Source organism: Lepidochelys kempii, chromosome 4 (assembly GCF_965140285.1).
Source record: "Lepidochelys kempii isolate rLepKem1 chromosome 4, rLepKem1.hap1, whole genome shotgun sequence".
Lineage (NCBI taxonomy): Eukaryota > Metazoa > Chordata > Testudines > Cheloniidae > Lepidochelys > Lepidochelys kempii.
Window position 1 is genome coordinate 35,566,569 of NC_136383.1, and position 19,905 is coordinate 35,586,473.

General features: G+C 41.1%; 1 protein-coding gene across 1 annotated transcript in view; it reads right to left on the reverse strand.

The window, feature by feature from the left end:
• LOC140910323 (bifunctional heparan sulfate N-deacetylase/N-sulfotransferase 4) overlaps nt 1-19,905 on the reverse strand; it is a 159,399-nt gene that overhangs the window by 85,893 nt on the left and 53,601 nt on the right. Inside the window, exon 3 of the mRNA XM_073340978.2 lies at nt 17,963-18,117. Within this exon, the coding sequence (XP_073197079.1) occupies nt 17,963-18,117 (155 nt within the window). The remainder of the gene's footprint in view (nt 1-17,962; nt 18,118-19,905) is intronic.

Consider the following 19,905-nt stretch of genomic DNA (forward strand, 5'->3'; position numbering starts at 1 on the left):
AAAAACCCTTTCACCTGTAAAGGGTTAAGAAGCTAAGATAACCTCACTGGCACCTGACCAGAATGACCAATGAGGAGACAAGATACTTTCAAAGCTGGATGGGGGGGGGAACAAAGGGTCTCTCTGTCTGTGTGATGCTTTTTCCGGGACCAGAGCAGGAATGCAGGTCAGAACTCCTGTAAAGAGTTAGTAAGCAATCTAGTTAGATATGTGTTAGATTCTGTTTTGTTTAAATGGCTGATAAAATAAGTTGTGCTGGATGGAATGTATATTCCTGTTTTTGTATCTTTTTGTAACTTAAGGTTTTGCCTAGAGGGATTCTCTATGTTTTGAATCTGATTACCCTGTAAGGTATTTACCATCCTGATTTTACAGAGGTGATTCTTTAACTTTTTCTTTAATTAAAATTCTTCTTTTAAGAACCCGATTGCTTTTTCATTGTTCTTAAGATCCAAGGGTTTGGGTCTGTGTTTACCTATGCAAATTAGTGAGGATTTTTATCAAGCCTTCCCCAGGAAAGGGGGTGTAGTGCTTGGGGGGATACTTTGGGGGGGGAGACGTTTCCAAGTGGGCACTTCCCCGTTCCTTGTGTAACACTTTGGTGGTGGCAGCTTTTAACCTAAGTTGGTAAGAATAAGCTTAGGGAGTCGTTCATGTAGGTCCCCACATCTGTAACCTAGAGTTCAGAGTGGGGAAGGAACCTTGGCAGTGGCAGTCAGTGGTTTCAGTGTCAGAGAGGATATTGCTTCAAAATTTGCCATCAATGAGTTGATGCAGAGAAAAATACATAGATGCTTTGAATTACATTTAAAAATTCAGCAGCCTCACTAGAAGCTGATGCTGCATCACTGACCACCAAGTTCAATGAATGAGAACTGCATGGGACAAAAAAAGCTCAAGGGTTTAACTCTCGGATCCGTGTCTGCACTCCTCTGTTCTTTCCTATCATGATGACACCATTATCGTAGCCCTGACCTCTCATGTCAGCTATCACAATTCCCGTATCTTCCAGCTTTTTAAGAAGCACATTTGTCATACCAGCTCCTGTAGTATCATCAATGTCAATAAATTCTAGAAAATGCTCTCTGACAGTCACCATTGCAGGGACATTTTCACTAGGTTCTGCTGTTGTTACAAAACACACCATTCAACTCATTTGTTCCATATTGCTGATGTCAGGTTTGAAGTCCAGAATAGCAGAGTAATATCTTGCTGACTTCAGATCTGCCACAATCTTCTGTTTGACTTCTGTTGCCAGTAACTGTGTGATCTTATTTTGAATCATTTTTCCAAGGTAGTGGTGTGTGTACATTTCTTGGGTGGTGACTTTTCTGGAGTACAGCATCAAACTCAGCCATCTGCTCCACAATTTTAAAGATGTTTCCACTGTTTGGCACATACAGCTGATCTGAAGTGCCACACAGTGCTAGGTTGGGTAGCAAGCATTCTCACAATGGCAATGAGCCTTTTCAGAACAATTTGCCAGCGAAGAGATTCTGATGCAAGCTTCTCGTGATGCTGATCATGTATGGTGGCCTTAAACCTTAGTCTCATCTCAAGCTCTTTCTACCTATAGAATGCTCTCTGGTGATTTGCTGCCTTCTCATGGCATGCCAGATTTCTAGCCAGATTTTTCCAGTCCTTTGTTCCTGTAGAACCCGATGTGGCTGGAAATTAGCCTGGAAGAGTTTGCAACAAAAACAGTATGCAGCATTCTGGGATTTTGAGTACATAAGGCATTGCCTCTCCACTTTGTCACCATTGGGGATTTCACGCCAGTAATGTGTTGGATGGAAACTTCTATTTTCATTGTCTTTGGGGAACATGAAGTTTTTCACTTGCTGTGGCCCATGCAGTACAAGGAAGTCCTCAGGCTACTGCTCAAGTGGGTCCACAGTCCTGGACCATCGAGACTTCAGGAACTAAACTCAGCAGCAGCTGTTTCTTGCCCCTCCACCACACTCTTCTCTGATCTACACTTTTCTTCAGGAATGTGCATGGTTACATCCATTTGAGATGGAGATATGGATGCTGCAGTAGCTGCCAGGTCACCTGCACTCTGACTAACTGGAAGATCAGGCATCTCCTCACCACTCACATCTTCACTGGGGCCGGAAGGCTCACCGTGAACATCTGTGTCTATGTATCTCAGGCCTAGTCTACACTACGAGTTTATGTCGGATTTAGCAGCGTTAAATCCGAATTAACCCTGCACCCGTCCACACAATGAAGCCATTTTTTCGACATAAAGGGCTCTTAAAACTGATTTCTGTACTCCTCCCCAATGAGGGGATTAGCGCTGAAATCAACATCACCGTTTCGAATTAGGGTTAGTGTGGATGCAATTCGAAGGTATTGGCCTCCAGGAGCTAACCTAGAGTGCACCATTATGACCACTCTGGACAGCACTCTGAACTCTGATGCATTGGCCAGGTGTACAGGAAAAGTCGCAGGAACTTTTGAATCTCATTTCCTGTTTGGCCAGGTGAGCTCATCAGCACAGGTGACCATGCAGTCCCAGAATTGAAAAAGAGCTCCAGCATGGACCGAACGGGAGGTACTGGATCTGATCGCTGTATGGGAACTACATTCCAAAAGACGAAATACCAAAACATTTCAAAAAATCTCAGAGGGACAGATGCTACATCAGGGACGCAACACAGTGCCGCGTGAAACTTAAGAAGCTCAGACAAGTGTACCAGAAAACCAAAGAATCAAATGGACGCTCCGGGACAGAGCCCCAGACATGCCGTTTCTACGAGTCAGGCAGTGGGGGGAGGGGAAAAGCAATCATCCCAGAGAATTGGATGGGGGGAGGGGTTGGTTTGTTAGTTTGGTTTCTGCTGCTGCACGTTAACAGGAAAACTGCAGCACTAAATGGCCAACTCAACGGGCTTTGCTTGGTATGGGAAAGGAGGGGGCTGCTGTTATGAAGGTTGCAGAAGCGGAAAGACTGTGGCTTACCATGGCCACCTGCAAGCCGAATTCTGTTGCCCAGCCCTGCATGTGTGATCTCTAACACCAAAGCCGCAAGCACTCAATATAAGATGCAAAATGCAACCTTGTACCAAAATCACATGTGCTATGTAATGTGAATAGCGTTGTTCACCGTGAAAGAGTATAGCCATTGTTCTGTAAAATGTATCTTTTTAAATACTTCATTCCCTTTTTTTTCCTCCAGCAGCTGCAAATGTTTCAAGCATCCCTCCTCCATCCCAAAGGCTATCTCAGATAAGGCGGCGAAAAAAACGCATGCGCGATGACATGTTCTCTGAGCTCATGCAGTTGTCCGGCACTGACAGAGCTGTGTGGAGGGACACAATAGCAGAGTACAGGACGGTGGCCGATGAACGTGAGGAGAGGTGGTGGCAGGAAGATCAGAGGAGGCATGAGCAAATGCTGGGGCTACTGAGGGATCAAACGGACATGCTCCGGCGTCTGGTGGAGGTTCATGAACGGCAGCAGGATCACAGACTGCCGCTGCAGTCCCTGCTTAACCACTCTCCCTCCTTCCCAAGTTCCATAGCCTCCTCGCCCAGACGCCCAAGAACGCAGGGTGGGAGGCTCTGGGCACCCAACCACTCCACCCCAGTGAACAGCCCAAGCAACAGAAGGCTGGCATTCAACAAGTTTTAAAGTGGCCTTTTCCTTCCCTCCTACCCGCCTCCCACACCCCACCCGGGCTACCTTGTGAGTTATCTCCCTATTTTTATAATAAATTAAAAAAGAATATATGTTTTTTAAATGATAGTGACTTTATTTCCTTTGCAATCAAGCTGTGATCGAAGGGGGGAGGGCGGGTGGCTTACAGGGAATTTAGAGGCAACCAAGGGGGCAGGTTTTCATCAAGGAGAAACAAACAGAAGTGTCACACAGTACCCCAGCCAGTCATGAAACTGGTTTTCAAAGCTCCTCTGATGTGCACCGCTTCCTGCTGTGCTCTTCTAACCGCCCTGCTGTCTGGCTGCACGCATTCAGTGGCCAGGCAATTTGCATCAGTCTCCCACCCTGCCATAAACATCTCCCCCTTACTCTCACAGAGATTGTGGAGCACACAGCAAGCAGCAATAACAATGGGAATATTGTTTTTGCTGAAGTCTGAGCGCATCAGTAAACTGTGCCAGCGACCCTTTAAATGTCCAAATGCACATTCTACCACCATTCTGCACTTGCTCAGCCTATAGTTGAACAGCTCCTGACTACTGTCCAGGGTGCCTGTGTATGGCTTCATTGAGGGGTAGGCTGGGTCCCCAAGGATAACTGTAGGCATTTCAACATCCCCAACAGTTATTTTCTGGTCTGGGAAGTAAACCCCTTGCTGCAGCCATTTAAATAGACCAGAGTTCCTGAAGACGCGAGCATCATGAACCTTTCCCAGCCATCCCACGTTGATGTTGGTGAAACATCCCTTGTGATCCACCAGTGCTTGCAGCACCCTTGAAAAGTACCCCTTGCAGTTTACGTACTGACTGTCCTGGTGGTCTGGTCCCAAGATAGGGATAAGCGTTCCGTCTATAGCCCCACCACAGTTAGGGAATCCCATTGCAACAAAGCCATCTAGTATGACCTGAACATTTCCCAGAGTCACTACCTTTGATAGCAGCAGTTCAATGATTGCATTGGCTACTTGCATCACAGCAACCCCCACAGTAGATTTGCCCACTCCAAATTGATTACCGACTGACCGGTAGCTGTCTGGTGTTGCAAGCTTCCACAGGGCTATTGCCACTCGCTTGTGAACTGTGAGGGCTGCTCTCATCTTGGTATTCTTGCGCTTCAGGGCAGGGGAAAGCAAGTCACAAAGTTCCATGAAAGTGCCCTTATGCATGCGAAAGTTTTGGAGCCACTGGCAATCATCCCAGACCTGCAACACTAGGCGGTCTCACCACTCTGTGTTTGTTTTCTGGGCCCCAAATCAGTGGTCTATGGCATGAGCCTGCCCCATTAACACCATGATCTCCAAATTGCGGGGGAACGTGGTTTTAGAGAAAAGTGTGTTCATGTCCTCATCACCTCACTTCCGTCGCCTCCTCGCCTGGTTTTTCAGGTGCTGGTTCTGCAAACACTGCACGATGATACGCGAGGTGTTTACAATGGTCATAACTGCTGCAGTGAGCTGAACGGGCTCCATGCTTGCTGTGCTACGGCGTCTGCTCCTGCTTGGGCAATCCAGGGAAAAGGGCGCGAAACGATTGTTTGCCGTTGCTCTGACGGAGGGAGGGGCGACTGACAATATGACTTACAGGGTTGGCTTACAGGGAATTAATATCAGCAAAGGGGGTGGCTTTGCGAGAAACAGAATGGCCCCCTCAAGGATAGAACTCAAAACTGGGTTTAGCAGGCCCTTGATTTCACGGAGGGAGGGAGGAGAAAATGAATACAAAACAAATCTGGTGTATTTCTTGTTTTGATCCACTTCACATGTCTTAATACATCTTGCTGGCAGCAGACTGTGCAGTATGACCGCTAGCCATCGTCATCTCCTGGGTGCTCAGCAGAAGACGGTGCAGTATGACTGCTGGCCATTGTCTTCTCCTGGCTGCTGATTAAAAGACAGTGCACTGCCAGTAGGACTGAATCGCCATGAGACAAAACTTAAAAGGGAAATGACCTGGCTGAGTTACTCCCATGTTTGCCCAGGCGCCCCTGACCTCATCGAGGTCGGTTAAAAGAGCACCCTGGATTACGTCAACGACAGCTATCAGTGATACTGCACTGTCTGCTGCCAAAAGGCAATAAACTGCTGCTGTGTAGCAATGCCGTACCACGTCTGCCAGCACCCAGGAGACATACGGTGATGGTTAGCTGAGCGGGCTCCATGCTTGCCGTGGTATGGTGTATGCACAGGTAATTCAAGTAAAAAGGTGCAAAATGATTGTCTGCCCTTGCTTTCACGGAGGGAGGGAGGGAAGGGGGGCTTGATGATAGGTACCCAGAACCACCCGCAACAATGTTTTAGCCCCAGCAGGCATTGGGATTTCTACCCAGAATTCAAATGGGTGGCGGAGACTGTGGGAACTGTGGGATAGCTACCCACAGTGCAAAGCTCCGGAAGTCGACAATTGCCTCAATACTGTGGACACACTCCACCCACTACATGCACTTAGAGCATTTGTGTGGGGACACACACAATCAACTGTATAAAAACACTTTCTACAAAACCAACTTCTATAAATTCGACCTAATTTCGTAGTGTAGACAAGGCCTCAGAAGAGCTCCTCCCTGCTTAGATAGAAAAGCTTCCTTTGCTTTCTTTCTTTTTCTGAATGCTGCCCCAGAGGGGCGTTTTCTTCTTTCACTCATGGCTGCTGTTCTGCACCAACTATACTGGCTCTCAACACTCAATTGAAGGGGACAAATAAGCAGGCTGGTAGCAGGGCCTGAGTGAGAGAAGATATCAGCATCTTAAGGGCCTAACTGGCTCCTACTACTTCAGTCGACTGCCTGTTCTCCTCAAATGGGTTCAGGGAAGCAGCAGGAAACAGGAAGCTCCCTGAGAAGCTGGTGTTAATCAGTCCAGGCTCCTGGGGGTGCTAGAGAGGTACAGAAGAGGCTCCTCCTCCTCTCTCTCCCTGCAGCTCCTGCTGCTTTCTGTTATTCCCTCTCACCTTTCCTCCTGCCTGCCTGTTATGTCTCTTGTGCCCTCCTTCCTCCAGCACAGCACTCCACCATCTCTGAGCATCTAGAGCAGAGAGAATACATATGCACCGGCAGCAGACAATTTTCTACATTCTGGGTCCTACTAGTGGCGCCCGCCCAAAGTCTGGCACCTGAGGTGGCCGCCTTAGTTCACCTCATGGTAAGGCCAGCCCTGCGAGATCTGTGGATTCCTTTGAGGTGTGTGACAGAGCTGTGACTGCGATATCAAGAGATCAATGTTTTCCACCCTCTCATGTGTTTGAGGAAGGGGAAGAGGTGCATGTGTACCTTGGGAATGTAGAATGTATCATTTCTATGCAGAATTGTGTATGTTATAGTCATAACAGGGCATAGGACTTTTATTACAAAGGCTATTATCAGCAGTGAGAAGGAATATGAGAGGATTCTAATGCTTTAATGATGGTTAAGTGAAAATGAGATGGTATTCTTTGAGTAAATGTTAGGAAGTTGTAACAGGCTGTGAATTATTTCTTAAATTATACACATGTGGTATCCTTTCTGGGGAGTTCGCTAAGTGTGTTAGTGTACACGAGGATCTGGAACCACCCCAATCTGATAATGCCAAAGGCCAGTGAGAGTATGTGCATACTGAAGCATTGTTCAAAAACCATAGAGAGGTGGTGGTGTTGGCAACCTTTTTTTTCCCCTCCTTAAAATTTTTGTTCATTAACAGTGTTAACTGGAAACCTGTGGGTGAGAATGAGAGTTGTAAAAGGAGGTGAAAAGCTTATACATTTTAGCAACTGTGGAATTGGCAGAGTAAAGGTATGTGTGTTAAGGTGGTGTAGTGGGGCATTGCTGAGAGAGCGCAGAATTCAGTTTGCATGGGCAACCTGAACTTTGCATTTCCTGGTTCTCACAGGGTGAGTTCTGCTCAACTCAATGTTCAACAAAGGGATGACATATGACCAAACAACCTTAACTCTATGTTAAAATCGTTTTTTCCTTTGAATATATTGTGTTTCAGTGGCTTTTGTCACAATGGGAAGTCAAAATATGAAACAGCATTGGCTAATTATTAGCTTCTATATCACCCAACCAAACCACCTTGCTATAAGGTCCAATCTTGTATTTTTTGTGCACCTAAGATTCCCACTGCCTTTTTGTTTGGGTGCTCAGGAAGTAACAGGTTAGACCCAAAGATATACGTGTGTGTGTGTAAAAAAAAGACCTTTGGAACTCTTTATGCGATACAAAAACTATGTCACATTCTTTTACAATGCCGGCAGGATTCCAGAGCTCCTAATTACGTGCTTTCATAATTTAATTGAGTCACAATAGAATAGTTTTATCTTAGTTTAAATGACAATGTAAGTTGAAGCCACAGAAAAATTGTGAGGTGTTGCACAGTAGAAAAGGATCATTACCAAAACCTGGGAGATGAAGCATGAGTAGGGAAAGGGGATTTTGTCAATTTTTTGTAGTCCTGTGGAGTGCTGGGGAAATTCACAGAAATGACTTTGTCAATGGCTATAGTTAAGATTTAAAGAAAAATAGTAGCTTTACCAACTGAATAAACTAGTAGATCAATTTATAGGTAGACATGATAAAAAAATTAAAGTGGGTAAAAAGCAAGAAATATATTGATGAAGGGAAGTGTTATATTCTTCCTTAGTCTGTTGCAGATATTAAATTCAATATAAAATTAATTGTTCTTAAAAATAAAGACTTTATATTCAGTATCAGAAACAAACTGGACCAAAGGGAAAGGCTGATCTTTGATAACTTTTATTTCTTTAAAATAAATCTGGAGTTTTACATTGAACTTTGAAAGTCATCTAAGGATCAATGATTTTTCACAGTCTTTTATTGCACATTACAGTGTCTCTTATGGACTGGCATCACTAGCTGTTTTCACAGGTGATAAAAGCACTGGTATGTGTCATCTTGTAAAATGATTAGGCAAATCTTGACAGTTTTGGACTTAGACTTGGTAAATGGTGACTATTCTCTAGAAAGCTTCTATTACAAGTGGAGTTTCCTACTAAAAAGGAAATGATAAAGCCTTATAATACAGTATTATTGTCCTGATGGACTCTAACATCCTAAATATTTTCAACCTTGAGTCCAATTAGTCAAAGCTATCCTTCACCTTGACTTGGCCCAGCTGTGCACTGTTTAATGTTTATATTTGACTGTAACTTTGCGTACAACCAGGTAACTTCCTAGTTTCAAAATATTAACAAATTCCTCATAGGAATTTGCCCATGGACCAATTTATCATATGTATTTTAAGAGCAATAATTTATTTGCAAGTGTCTGATGGGTAATACGTTACCACATTTTGGACCCCAGGGTTTTCATGGCACTATGGCAGAATAGAGACAATGCAGTCAATAGGCAACGACCAATATCAGGAGTCCAAAATATTGCTCCACATCTCCAAAAAGTCATGGTGATCAGGTCTTTGGGCACAGTCAAGTCCATTCATTCCATCATTGGCAGGAGAGATGAAGCTGTTCAATGGAGCGGTACATGCTCCTCTTTCTTAAAGCCCCTGCAACACATGATGGCCCAGGCTCCTGAGCTAACCGGCCTTGCGTACCACAGATGACTCATGGAATCTTCATTTGATTACCACCCCTGCCTCCCCAGACCAATGTCTGTGCATCTTACAGTAGGATGACAAGAATTAGACCCTTAGAACTGAAAAAATGCAACACTGTTGAACTGGCACACATTCCCAGTTGCCCGGATCCAGTCTCAATACATAAGAGCCTAACTCTCTTAGTCTTCTATCAAAGCTCTGAAAGACTGAAGCCATCTCTAGAAGCTGCCTATCTTCGCTATCATCTTTGCTGAAGCAAGAGAAAAACAGCTTCTGACCTATGTCTTTGTACTGAGACGGGCCCGGACATGGAACTTTTTTGAATCTATGTCCAAATCAACTGTTTTTTACACATTCTATATTTACAAACACTTCTACTAAGGAGAGAACATGAACACAGAAAGGACATTGCTTTCCAGGAACACAGCAAACTCTTGGAGGAAAGACATTTATATTGCATATTTCCACAGCTTTAACATGCTAGAGGATAATGGAAATTCAGACAGCAGCAGCAGGGTTGGAAAACTCACCATTTAGATTTGCTAGATCTCTTCTGAAAAATCAAACTGAATATACAACATAGTTACATGCTTTTTTTTTAAAGCTATATTAGCATAAAATTGGCATTCTGATCATTATTTGCTTCTATTAAAACTTCTAGTATTGGCCATTACTAGAGGCAGGACAGGGGCTAAAGAGACCAAATTATCTTATTTGGTATGGCAAGTCATATGTTTTTATCAGATTTTTCATATATTCACTGAAACTATTTCATCCACTGTTGATAATGTTATGTTAGATGATGAAGTGGTTAACACTCCAGCTGCAGGCATCTTGATGAACTTTTTCTATCCTGTCACAAAAAAAAAAGTGACAACCTGGATACACTACATTTTAAACTGTCACCTAGCAGTATTAGGAGATTTACATGAGCTATTACCTACTTTTAGCAGTGAGATATTTTTCTAATATTGTTGAGCCTGGGTGAGATTTCCTTCAGGAGATTTTTTTTTTAAACTAAGCCAGCTTAATGTATAATTTCATTTATTTTTATTTGTATTTATATTGGTGAATATATGTGCCATCATCCTGGTTGTCAATTCATACAAGAACTTTGTGTTATATTTTATCCGGTTATGACAGTTGATTTTTAAAAGGTCTATTTTCTGAATAACTCTTAAATACTGTTAATTGCATACAAATTTCTGTTTGCAGATTTAAATAAATAGTTTAGTTCACTTTTAAACTTTTTATATTTAATCTAGTTGAAAATTTTCCATTTAGACATGATCCTTTAGCAAATGGCTTAGAGCAGATGAGTATCAAGAAGATTCAGTTCACATTATGGAAAGTTAAAATAAGTTTGTGAGCTTTGTGGCAGTTAGTTCTAGACATAAAAGTGATTTGGTGTGCTTGAACACAGAGATGTTGTTTTATATCAATTGTGGATTGTGGTTTAGGTTGCACTATAAGTAGATGAATACAGATATGGTTCCATAATTTTACAACAACAAAAACAAATGCAACATCTGCCTACATTGGTTGCCAGGAAAGAGGGTCATGTGGCTAAGACATTGGACGTAGGCTCAGGAGCCCTAGGTTGAGTTCCTAGTTCTACCACAGATTTCCTGAGTGACTGTGGAAAAGTCATTTAGTCTCTTCATGCCTCAGTTCCTCCTCTCTAAAATGGGGACAATATTGTTTTCACATGGCTTTTGTCTCTTTGGGCTTTAAGCTAATTGGAGCAAGGCCAGTCACCTCTTATGTACACACGTAACATAATACTAACAGTCAGCATTTAGCCACAGTTTTGCATAGTAGATCAATAGTTTCATATTCTAAGGGTTTGTCTGTATGAACAAACAGACCAGGGCAAGCGTGGGTATGAATCTAGACCATATTTGCCTGAGGTGATTTCAGGGCACGTCTACACAGACAGCGCTGCAGCAGTGCCACTGCACCGTATGTGGTGAAGATACTCTATGCCGCTGGGAGAGAGCTCTCCCGCTGCCATAATAAAACCACCTCTGCGAACAGCAGAAGATACGTGGGCAGGAGAAGCTTTCCTACCAACATAGCACTGTGCACTCGAGAGCTTATGTGGACGTAACTTATGTCGCTCAGGGGCATGGTTTATTCACATAAGTTATGCCGACATAAGCTACAGTGTAGACATAGCCATAGAGGTCCTGTGTACGCATCTGATGTGAATTAACACTTGATTAGATCTCTTTGAAACAGTACTAAATCAAAGTGCATTAGTGAGCATCTGAAGGGTACACAGGAAGATTTAGTCTGCAGTTGACTAGATTCATAACCCTGCTTGCAATGATCTAAACGTTTGTGTAGAGTACAGCTTCCTTGTAGCAACTGCTGCCACAAAAGAAAAGAAGCAGAGTCTGTACACCTGAGAGTCAGAGAGACAAAGGGTGAATGCTGTCACTGTTAGGGAACAGAGCTGAAGATGGAGCCAAAATGAAGCAAGGTGGTATGTTGTGAATGGAAAAAACGGATTAGGGAAAGAACAGAAAGTGGGTCCAGGGATTGGTTGAAAGTCCAAAATAATTTGTTGACCAACAGGTTAGTCCGAGAATAATGCATGTTCATTATCCTGATCATTAGCTATAATATTTACCAATCACAAATAAAAGGACATCAGTTGTGCAGTAAGTGGTGGATTCTGCATACACTCAACAAAACTATCACAGATAATAGAGATGCCATAAAAACCTCCTGCATCCAACTGTCCCAAAACTAACTACAGATACTGAAAATAAGATGACCCAGAAGCCCGGGGATGCGTAGACACACTGCACCTGACAGATAGTCACTGACTTGCTCAATTTGAATTTGGTATTTTTAAAAAGTTGAAGGTTTCTCTGTGGTTTTGGCAGGTGAAAAGTTCTAGGAACAAAAGGGTAGCCCGACTGGGATTATAAAGGGGAAATACAAAATAATGTACATTACTACAGACAACCTGAATCTGCTGTTGTTGTTTTGCATATTCATTTCTCTTAACATTAACTCAAGAATACGCTTGCCTCTTTTTTGTGGTCTATATCCACAACAATGTTTATCTTGCATCTGCATCATTTTCAGTGTCATCTGCATTTCAGCATCCCAAGGAAATACTCACTAGCTGACACTAATTGAGACAAAAGAAAAAGGTGAAGCCCTGGGATTAAATAAATTCTATTTGTTTTTGTCAGATAAGGATGTACAAGAGGGCGGAAATGAAAGTCTCATGACTAAAGGAGAGGGGAGGAAAGTAGGAAACTTGCTTTGCTCTGTCTTTAGTGGCTCTGTCGCAGTCTTTGTATGGGATCTTGGAAAGTCACTTACTTCTGTCTTGGTGCTTCTATCTGAAAATTGGAGATAATAATGCTTGTGATCTTTTCAATTTGCAAGGTTTAATCCATTACTGTGGGTAAAGCACTGTGAGCTCTTCACATAGAAATCTTTATGAAAGTGCAAAATATGAGCAAATAAAACCAAACCAATTATTAAAACAAACTGTACCCTTCCATTTCCTGGATCCAGTTGCGATATGTGATATCACATCCATATTTACATAAATAGGATGTTAGGCAAGGAAGAGTCTAAATAATCTTTGATTTACTTAATTGGGAAATTGAGCTCTATTTGTCCTGTTTTTACTGAATATCTAAAAGTTTGAACACCAGTATAATTCTGCACTGATGTGAGGGGAATGGAGCATGGGCACACAAGGGCAAGAATACTGCACATTGCCTACAATCTGGGGAAGAGACAACATGAATATGAATTTACGGGTTTATTTACCAAGGAAACAGAATAAGGCTTTAAACTTTCCCCCTCTTGATTCAACAGTAATATTGCCTAGATTAGACAATGGCAAACCCTGGTAGATTTGTGTTAATACATTTTGACTAATATGGACAATTAATTTCCTTCCTTATTACTTTCTAACTCTTGCAGAGCATTCTGTTCATGGTGTAAATTCCTTAGAGGATGAGAATATTGCCATGAAAACAGCCACTTGATAGGTCAGAGATGCAGCATCTGAGGCTAAAACAAATTCTACTGCTGATACCAGCTGCCATGCAAATTATTCACACATACATGTAATATAGCTTTGCTGCTACTGAGAACTTCCTTAACTTTTCACCATGCCCAGGTGAGATGTTGCATACTTTTCAGTCCTGCTCTATCTCAGAAAATGTCATTCATCCATCAATCAATTGTTAAATTGTATGAATATTAACAGTCCTTTTTGATATGCAGAATATGTGAGTGCACTTATCAAAAGTGATATTTTACAGTTGCATTTAAGATGCAAACACCTCAACTTGGCAGTGATTTTTGAAGATTATTTAATTAACTGACTTGAAAATATAAATTTGCAAAACACTTACATGAGGAGGGAAATTATTATTATCCCCATTTTATAGATAGGCATACCGAAGTACAGGTTGCAAAGCAAATCAGTGGTAGAGCTGAGAATAGAACTCAGGCATTTTGATTTGACTCAAACCCCTACTCTGAACCACAGATCTTGCTCCCTACCTAGAATTTGTACATACAGATCCCTGGAAACAGAATATGTCTACAGTACAAGAGGATGCAATGCATATATATATTTAAACTTTCATGTAATAATGTAAAATATTACTAGGGGTTTCATATGCAATGACTGAATTGGCTAGGGTTCATTAAGCTGGGCTTTAATTCAGAGTAGGAATTCTGTTACAATAAAGAACATTTATTATTAAATCATTGTTTCTCCCAGAACAACTGTCCTATTGTGCCTAATCAAAAGCCTACTGAAGTGATTGGGAATCCTTCTATTGACTTCAGCATAGGTTTACTGTAAATGGAATCTGCATACCAAAAGGCATTGTAGTGATTCAACATATGTTCTAATTTATTATAAATGAGTTTCACAATATATGAGATCACAAAAAGTAGGTGTCACTGTATTTCATTTAAAATGTTAACACCAAGCTGTTCTCAAAAGTCCTGATGTGAAGCAATTGTCTAGGCTAAGATATGCAATTGCTGCATGAACAGAGCCTTCTCAAATAGAATGTTTTCCTCTAAAACCCTTAAAAAAACAAACAAAAAAACCCCACACAAACTCTACTGTCCCATCCCCAATCAACTTCCCCAGGAAATGGTTACATCTTTATGCAAAAGCTTCCAAAGTATAATCTTTACTGATGTTCTGTAGTAAGGGTGGAATTCAGTGGATGGATGATGCATGAGAAAAACCACAAAAATATGAGAAGGATTCCATATAAACATAATAATCAATAATGAAAAATTAATGTGGAGACTTCTGCTTGGCTTATTTATTCTTGTTAATTAATTCAACTGCTAATTTGGATTTAGATTTGGATTTGGTTCTTGTGAGAGATATGAAAAAATGTAGCAGAGAGATAGGAAAGGCCATTCTCAAAAAAGGCAAGATGTTAAGAATGAGAAAGGAGAGGAGTTTACTCAGAGTTCATGGCTGCCAGCGCTGTGTTAGATAATAGGGAGGTTGTCATGTCAGGAAGATAAATTTTTCCCACAGACAGGATTTCACATGAAGGTTTTGAAAAGAAGTGTTCTCATAAGTAAATTGTATAGCTATTATAGAATTCAGTGCTAAGAGGTCAGTACAACTCATGTCCAACTGTGAGCAGGAAATAAAACTATAATGACACCAGCCTTTCATTTTCTTCAGCTCCTTATTTATGGGTACCCTTAGGAGCCCCTACCATTCAATGAAAATGATTATAGAGAGAAGGTATTGTCTTTGTAGTTAAGGCTGCAACCAAATTCTGTGATAAGCCATACTTTTAGCCCACCTTATAACTTTTGCTATTAAATATAACTTGACCTGAACATTGGCAGGTTTAATCCAATTAATAAGGAGAATTTTCCTGAGAGGTTTAAAGAAAATGAGCCAAAAAGGTTTGGGTTACAGGTCATAAAAATTACTTTGACTTTTAAATATGAGCAGTGTCTAACATTTATGTCCCTCTCACTCACAAACAGTATCACACAACTCCTTCAAAGTTCTATAAAGTTAAATTCCTGAAGAATTGTGCATGACTTAATTTGAAGAAACAGGTTGTAATTATACAGACTTATAAATTATTGTTCTATTAAATTTTAATTATTAATTATTATTGTAGTGTGACTGTAATGGAGTAATTTGTCCATTGTTGGTTACTTCTGGTTTAAAGGGATATGAGGATCCTTCTATGGAGTGGGTGCACTTAAAAAGCACATTGTTATATTCTTTTACAGGATATTCAGTAAACATCATAGCTGCATGGGGGTAATAGTGTAGTTACAACTTTGGGATAATTTTTTGAACTGGTCCCAAAACTCAAAATTTTGGAAGTACAGTTTGGCTAAACCCCAAAAGTTTGGATGTTTGCTAAAACATATATCAAGTGTATTAAATCCATGGGTCTGCAAAGGGGCTTGGAAGTTTCCAAGAATATCATTTCCTGGTTTTTGGTTTTGCTTTGGGTTCCAGCTGGAACCCAGCAATTTACAATCATACAGAAATAGAAAATAATGAAAGGAAAAACCCAACTAAACGTCCAAGTTTTAGTTTGATTTCAACTTTTGCGTAATGTCCCAATCTGGTTCTCCTACCTGAATCGATTTGCCCATTGCTAATCACGATGGCAAAAGACATGGATTCTATAATTCATGAATGAATCAGGTCAGAAAAGAAAGCTGATAAAAGAAACATTCTCAGTCTGTTTTTACTAAAAAAATATAATATGATTCTGTGCAAATATCCAGGCAAACAAGAAAGTTGAGGGGGGAAAAGGACTACAGAAAGCACAGGAGGCAATCACATGAAGTTTGCAATGTGGTATGGAGATCATTAGGGAAAAAATACACTAACAAGCAAGGGAAACATTTTTTTTCCCATTCTATTTTAAATTATAAGTTTCCTTGACTCCTGGGAGTTTTTATTTGCACTAGAACCTCAGAGAAGGGAACGGGAGAATACTGGTCTCTGCAAATGGAAGAGGCTCTGAGAGTTTGTGTTCTCTGAGCAGCAGGCCGAGTGACAATGTCATTCTGCTCTTTTAAGTGACTTTGGTTGCTTGGAGTTGCAATGCTTTGTCAAGAACCACATAATGTTTTTTTCCAAAGAAAGGACTTATAGATTTTGTTTTTCTCTCTGTTATGCTGACTAACCAAGTATAATTGTTCTGGATGGACTCTAAAGAGCTTTCAACATTACTTTACAACACAATTATATTGAGCTCCATCCAGTGCTTGAGGGACAGCTCTTAAAAAGTTAAGAGTACAAACAGGCTAAATCAAACATCATTATGCATCAACACCACCACAAGAGAGACTAGCTATTTAAAGGGCACATTTCAAAGACTTGCATAGGTTTTTAAAGAAGCCATGTGAAATCCCAACCTGAAGCAAATACTCACCAGCAACTACACACCACACAACAAAAACACTAACCCAGGAACCAGTCCCTGCAACAAACCCCATTGCCAACTCTGTCCGCATATCGATTTAAGGGACATCATCATCGGAACTAACCACATCAGCCACACCATCAGAGGGTCATTCACCTGCACATCTACCAATGTGATATATGCCATCATGTGCCAGCAATGCCCCTCTGCCATGTACATTGGCCAAACCGGACAGTCTCTACACAAAAGAATAAATGGACACAAATCAGACATCAAGAATTGTAACATTCAAAAACCAGTAGGAGAGCACAAAAAACCTTCAAAAACAGACTTCAGCAAGAAACTGCAGAACTGGAACTAATTTGCAAACTGGACACCATCCAATTAGGCCTGAATAAAGACTGGGAGTGGATGGGTCACTACAAAAAGTAATTTTCCCTCTGCTGACACTCACACCTTCTTGTCAACTGTTGGAAATGGCCAACATCCATCTTGATTGCATTGGTTTTGTCAGCACTACAAAAGTAATTTTCCCTCTCTTAATATTCACCCCTTCTTGTCAACTCTTGAGAAGAGGCCACTTCCACCATAATTGAATTGGCCTTGTTAGAACTGATCGCCACACTTGTAAGACAACTCCCATCTTTTCATTAGCTGTGTATATACACCTACTTACTGTATTGTTCATTCCATGCATCTGATGAAGTGGGTTTTAGACCACAAAAACTTATGCCCAAATAAGTTTGTTAGTCTCTAAGGTGCCACAAGGACTCCTCATTTTTGCTGATACAGACTAACATGGCTACCACTCTGAAACCTGTCCAAGTCTATGCAATCCTTTGGGTGAAATAAGGGGTTCACTTAATGTTCTCCCTCCAGCCCCTGACTCTGCCCCATATATCTGTTCTGTATATCAGGAAGCAGATTGCCTATTTCTAATTGTCTTCCTTAAGCTACAAGGTGGAGGAATAGGCTAACTGACTGTCCCTGAAGGCATTACATGGCCAACAAGCAGCCAGTTGGTTATTTAAGAAAAGGGGTTACTTCTTAATGAGGAATAAAATAGTGGCAAAACTAAGTCTAAATTCCTTTTTTAGCTAGGCATTTCCAATGCTAGGCTTGGTTCACATCATAGGTAAAGCCTCCTATTTTTTCCCAGCACTTCCTAGTGAAGTGGGTGAAGAGTCTATACCCTGGTGACCACACACCCTCCCCTTTTCCTCCTCATAGCATGGCACAGGGCAGCAAGAGCTCCAGCCAATTAACTCTTTCCTGACTAAGGAGGACTTGCAGCCTATCATACCTTCTTATAAATTTTACTCACTAGTGCAAAGTCCTTGTTGAGAATCATCTGCTCCACCAGTGATGACTCATTATGGAAGAGATGAGGCTGCATGTGACTCCACATATGAGGAAACCACCAGAACTCATCCACAGACCCCAACAACAGGTCATCGCCTTCATCCTCCTCTTCAGTTCCTGCAAAATAAAAAAAGAAAAAATAATAATTGTACAGTGAAAGGTGCAAGTAACTGCATTTTTAAACCAAACTGATGACTGCCTCACCGACTGTAATGCCATAGATTTGGTGCAATTACACTGCTGTGTTCAGGAAATGATGCTATGAAGAGTTATGTTTGGTACTTCTCTCCCCACTTATATTATGTTAATTTATAACAATGACAACTAACTTTCAAGGGCAGGCTCAAAGGGAGAACCAAGTTCAAGGAGTAATCAAAAGTCCATGTTGCCTACTGTTGGAAAGTGGGCAATCATGATCTCTCTCATTTGATCTTCAAAGGCTTTGAATTGCTACCAGGAGAAGAGCGCGCCAGAGCTGAACTACTTTTTCTCATGCGCTATGGCTGACTCTTGGTTTAGTACTAATGTGATCCTTAGGTGAAAGAGCATATTTATCTGGGCTGGTATATATGCAGAGGCAGCAGTAGGAACCAGACATTTACATTTTATGAAAGCTCAGAACAAAACCAAAAGAAACTCCCACTAAGAGCCTCATCAAATTGAAGTCTGATATATTTTGATAAAATCAGAATCAAGAGAAACATGGAACAGTGTTATAAAGTAACTAGGCAGTAAAATAAAGCTATAACAGGGCTTTGAAAAAATCTACTCAACTTTCAAGTGCAGGGTAGAGTTTTTCTTGGTATGCCATATTTTTTGCGGAATTTAAGCTTTCATTTTAAATGAAAGTTAATAGCCCACGTTAGTGAAGACGTGTGCCACAATTCAGGCAGAAGAAAACACATATGGTTACTAGATTGCGTGCAAATTTTTTTCTGAAACTTTTTTCTCTGAAAAATGCAAATTCAGGTCAACTGAAATACTTTGCAATTTGTGTCGGTTTCTGCAAATTGCTTCAGGAGAAAAAAGAAAATAAAATGGAAATGTCAAAATAATTCATATTGACATTTTAAAAATTAAATATTCTGATTTTGGGCTAGAGTCACAAGGGCACTTGGTGCCATTCGGAAAACTAAGTAGGAGAAGGTGATGACTCTTCCCCCCCACATGATAGCCCAATACTTAGGATACTCAGCTAGGATGTGGGAGACTTAGGTTTGAGTCCCTGCTCTGGAGCAGAGACTTGCAGCCAGGTCTTTCCCTCCTAGGTGGGTGCTCAAACCACCAGACTATAGAGTCATTCTTTTTCTCTTTGGAGGCCGAATGAATATTTAATATTAAAGAGAGTAAGTGGAACAGCTTCAACAGAAGTGACTGAGAGAGCCCTACACAAGAATAACCACAGGACTATAGAGTAAGGCACTTACTTATAAGTCCCTAATTGAGCATATGGGGGCACCATCATCAACATAAGCACCATTCACAAAACAGTGGTGGAGTCCCCTAGTGATTCTAGCCCTTCATTTTCAAAGGTCCTTCAAAAAAAGTTTCATTTTGCTTGACCCAAAACAAATGTTGTTTTCTTCTATTTTTCAGAACTGCCGATGAACTGAAAAGCCAGTTATTTTAAACAACTCAAGTGGTTACAACAAAGAACATCTTCAAAATGAGAAATGACATAGGGCTACTTTCTAGAGTCTGCAGACAGATAGCCCAGTGCTTTTAAAAATATGAATGGCTACATTAAATCTCACTAACTTCATCCACAAATCAAGTATTAAAACTTCAGTTAGTTTACTGGAAGCATTTTTCTAGTTCCTTCACCATTTTATTTTAACTGCTTTTATTTAGCTTAAGACATATCTTTACTTTTCACAAACAGATTGCTTTCTTTTTTAGAAGTCT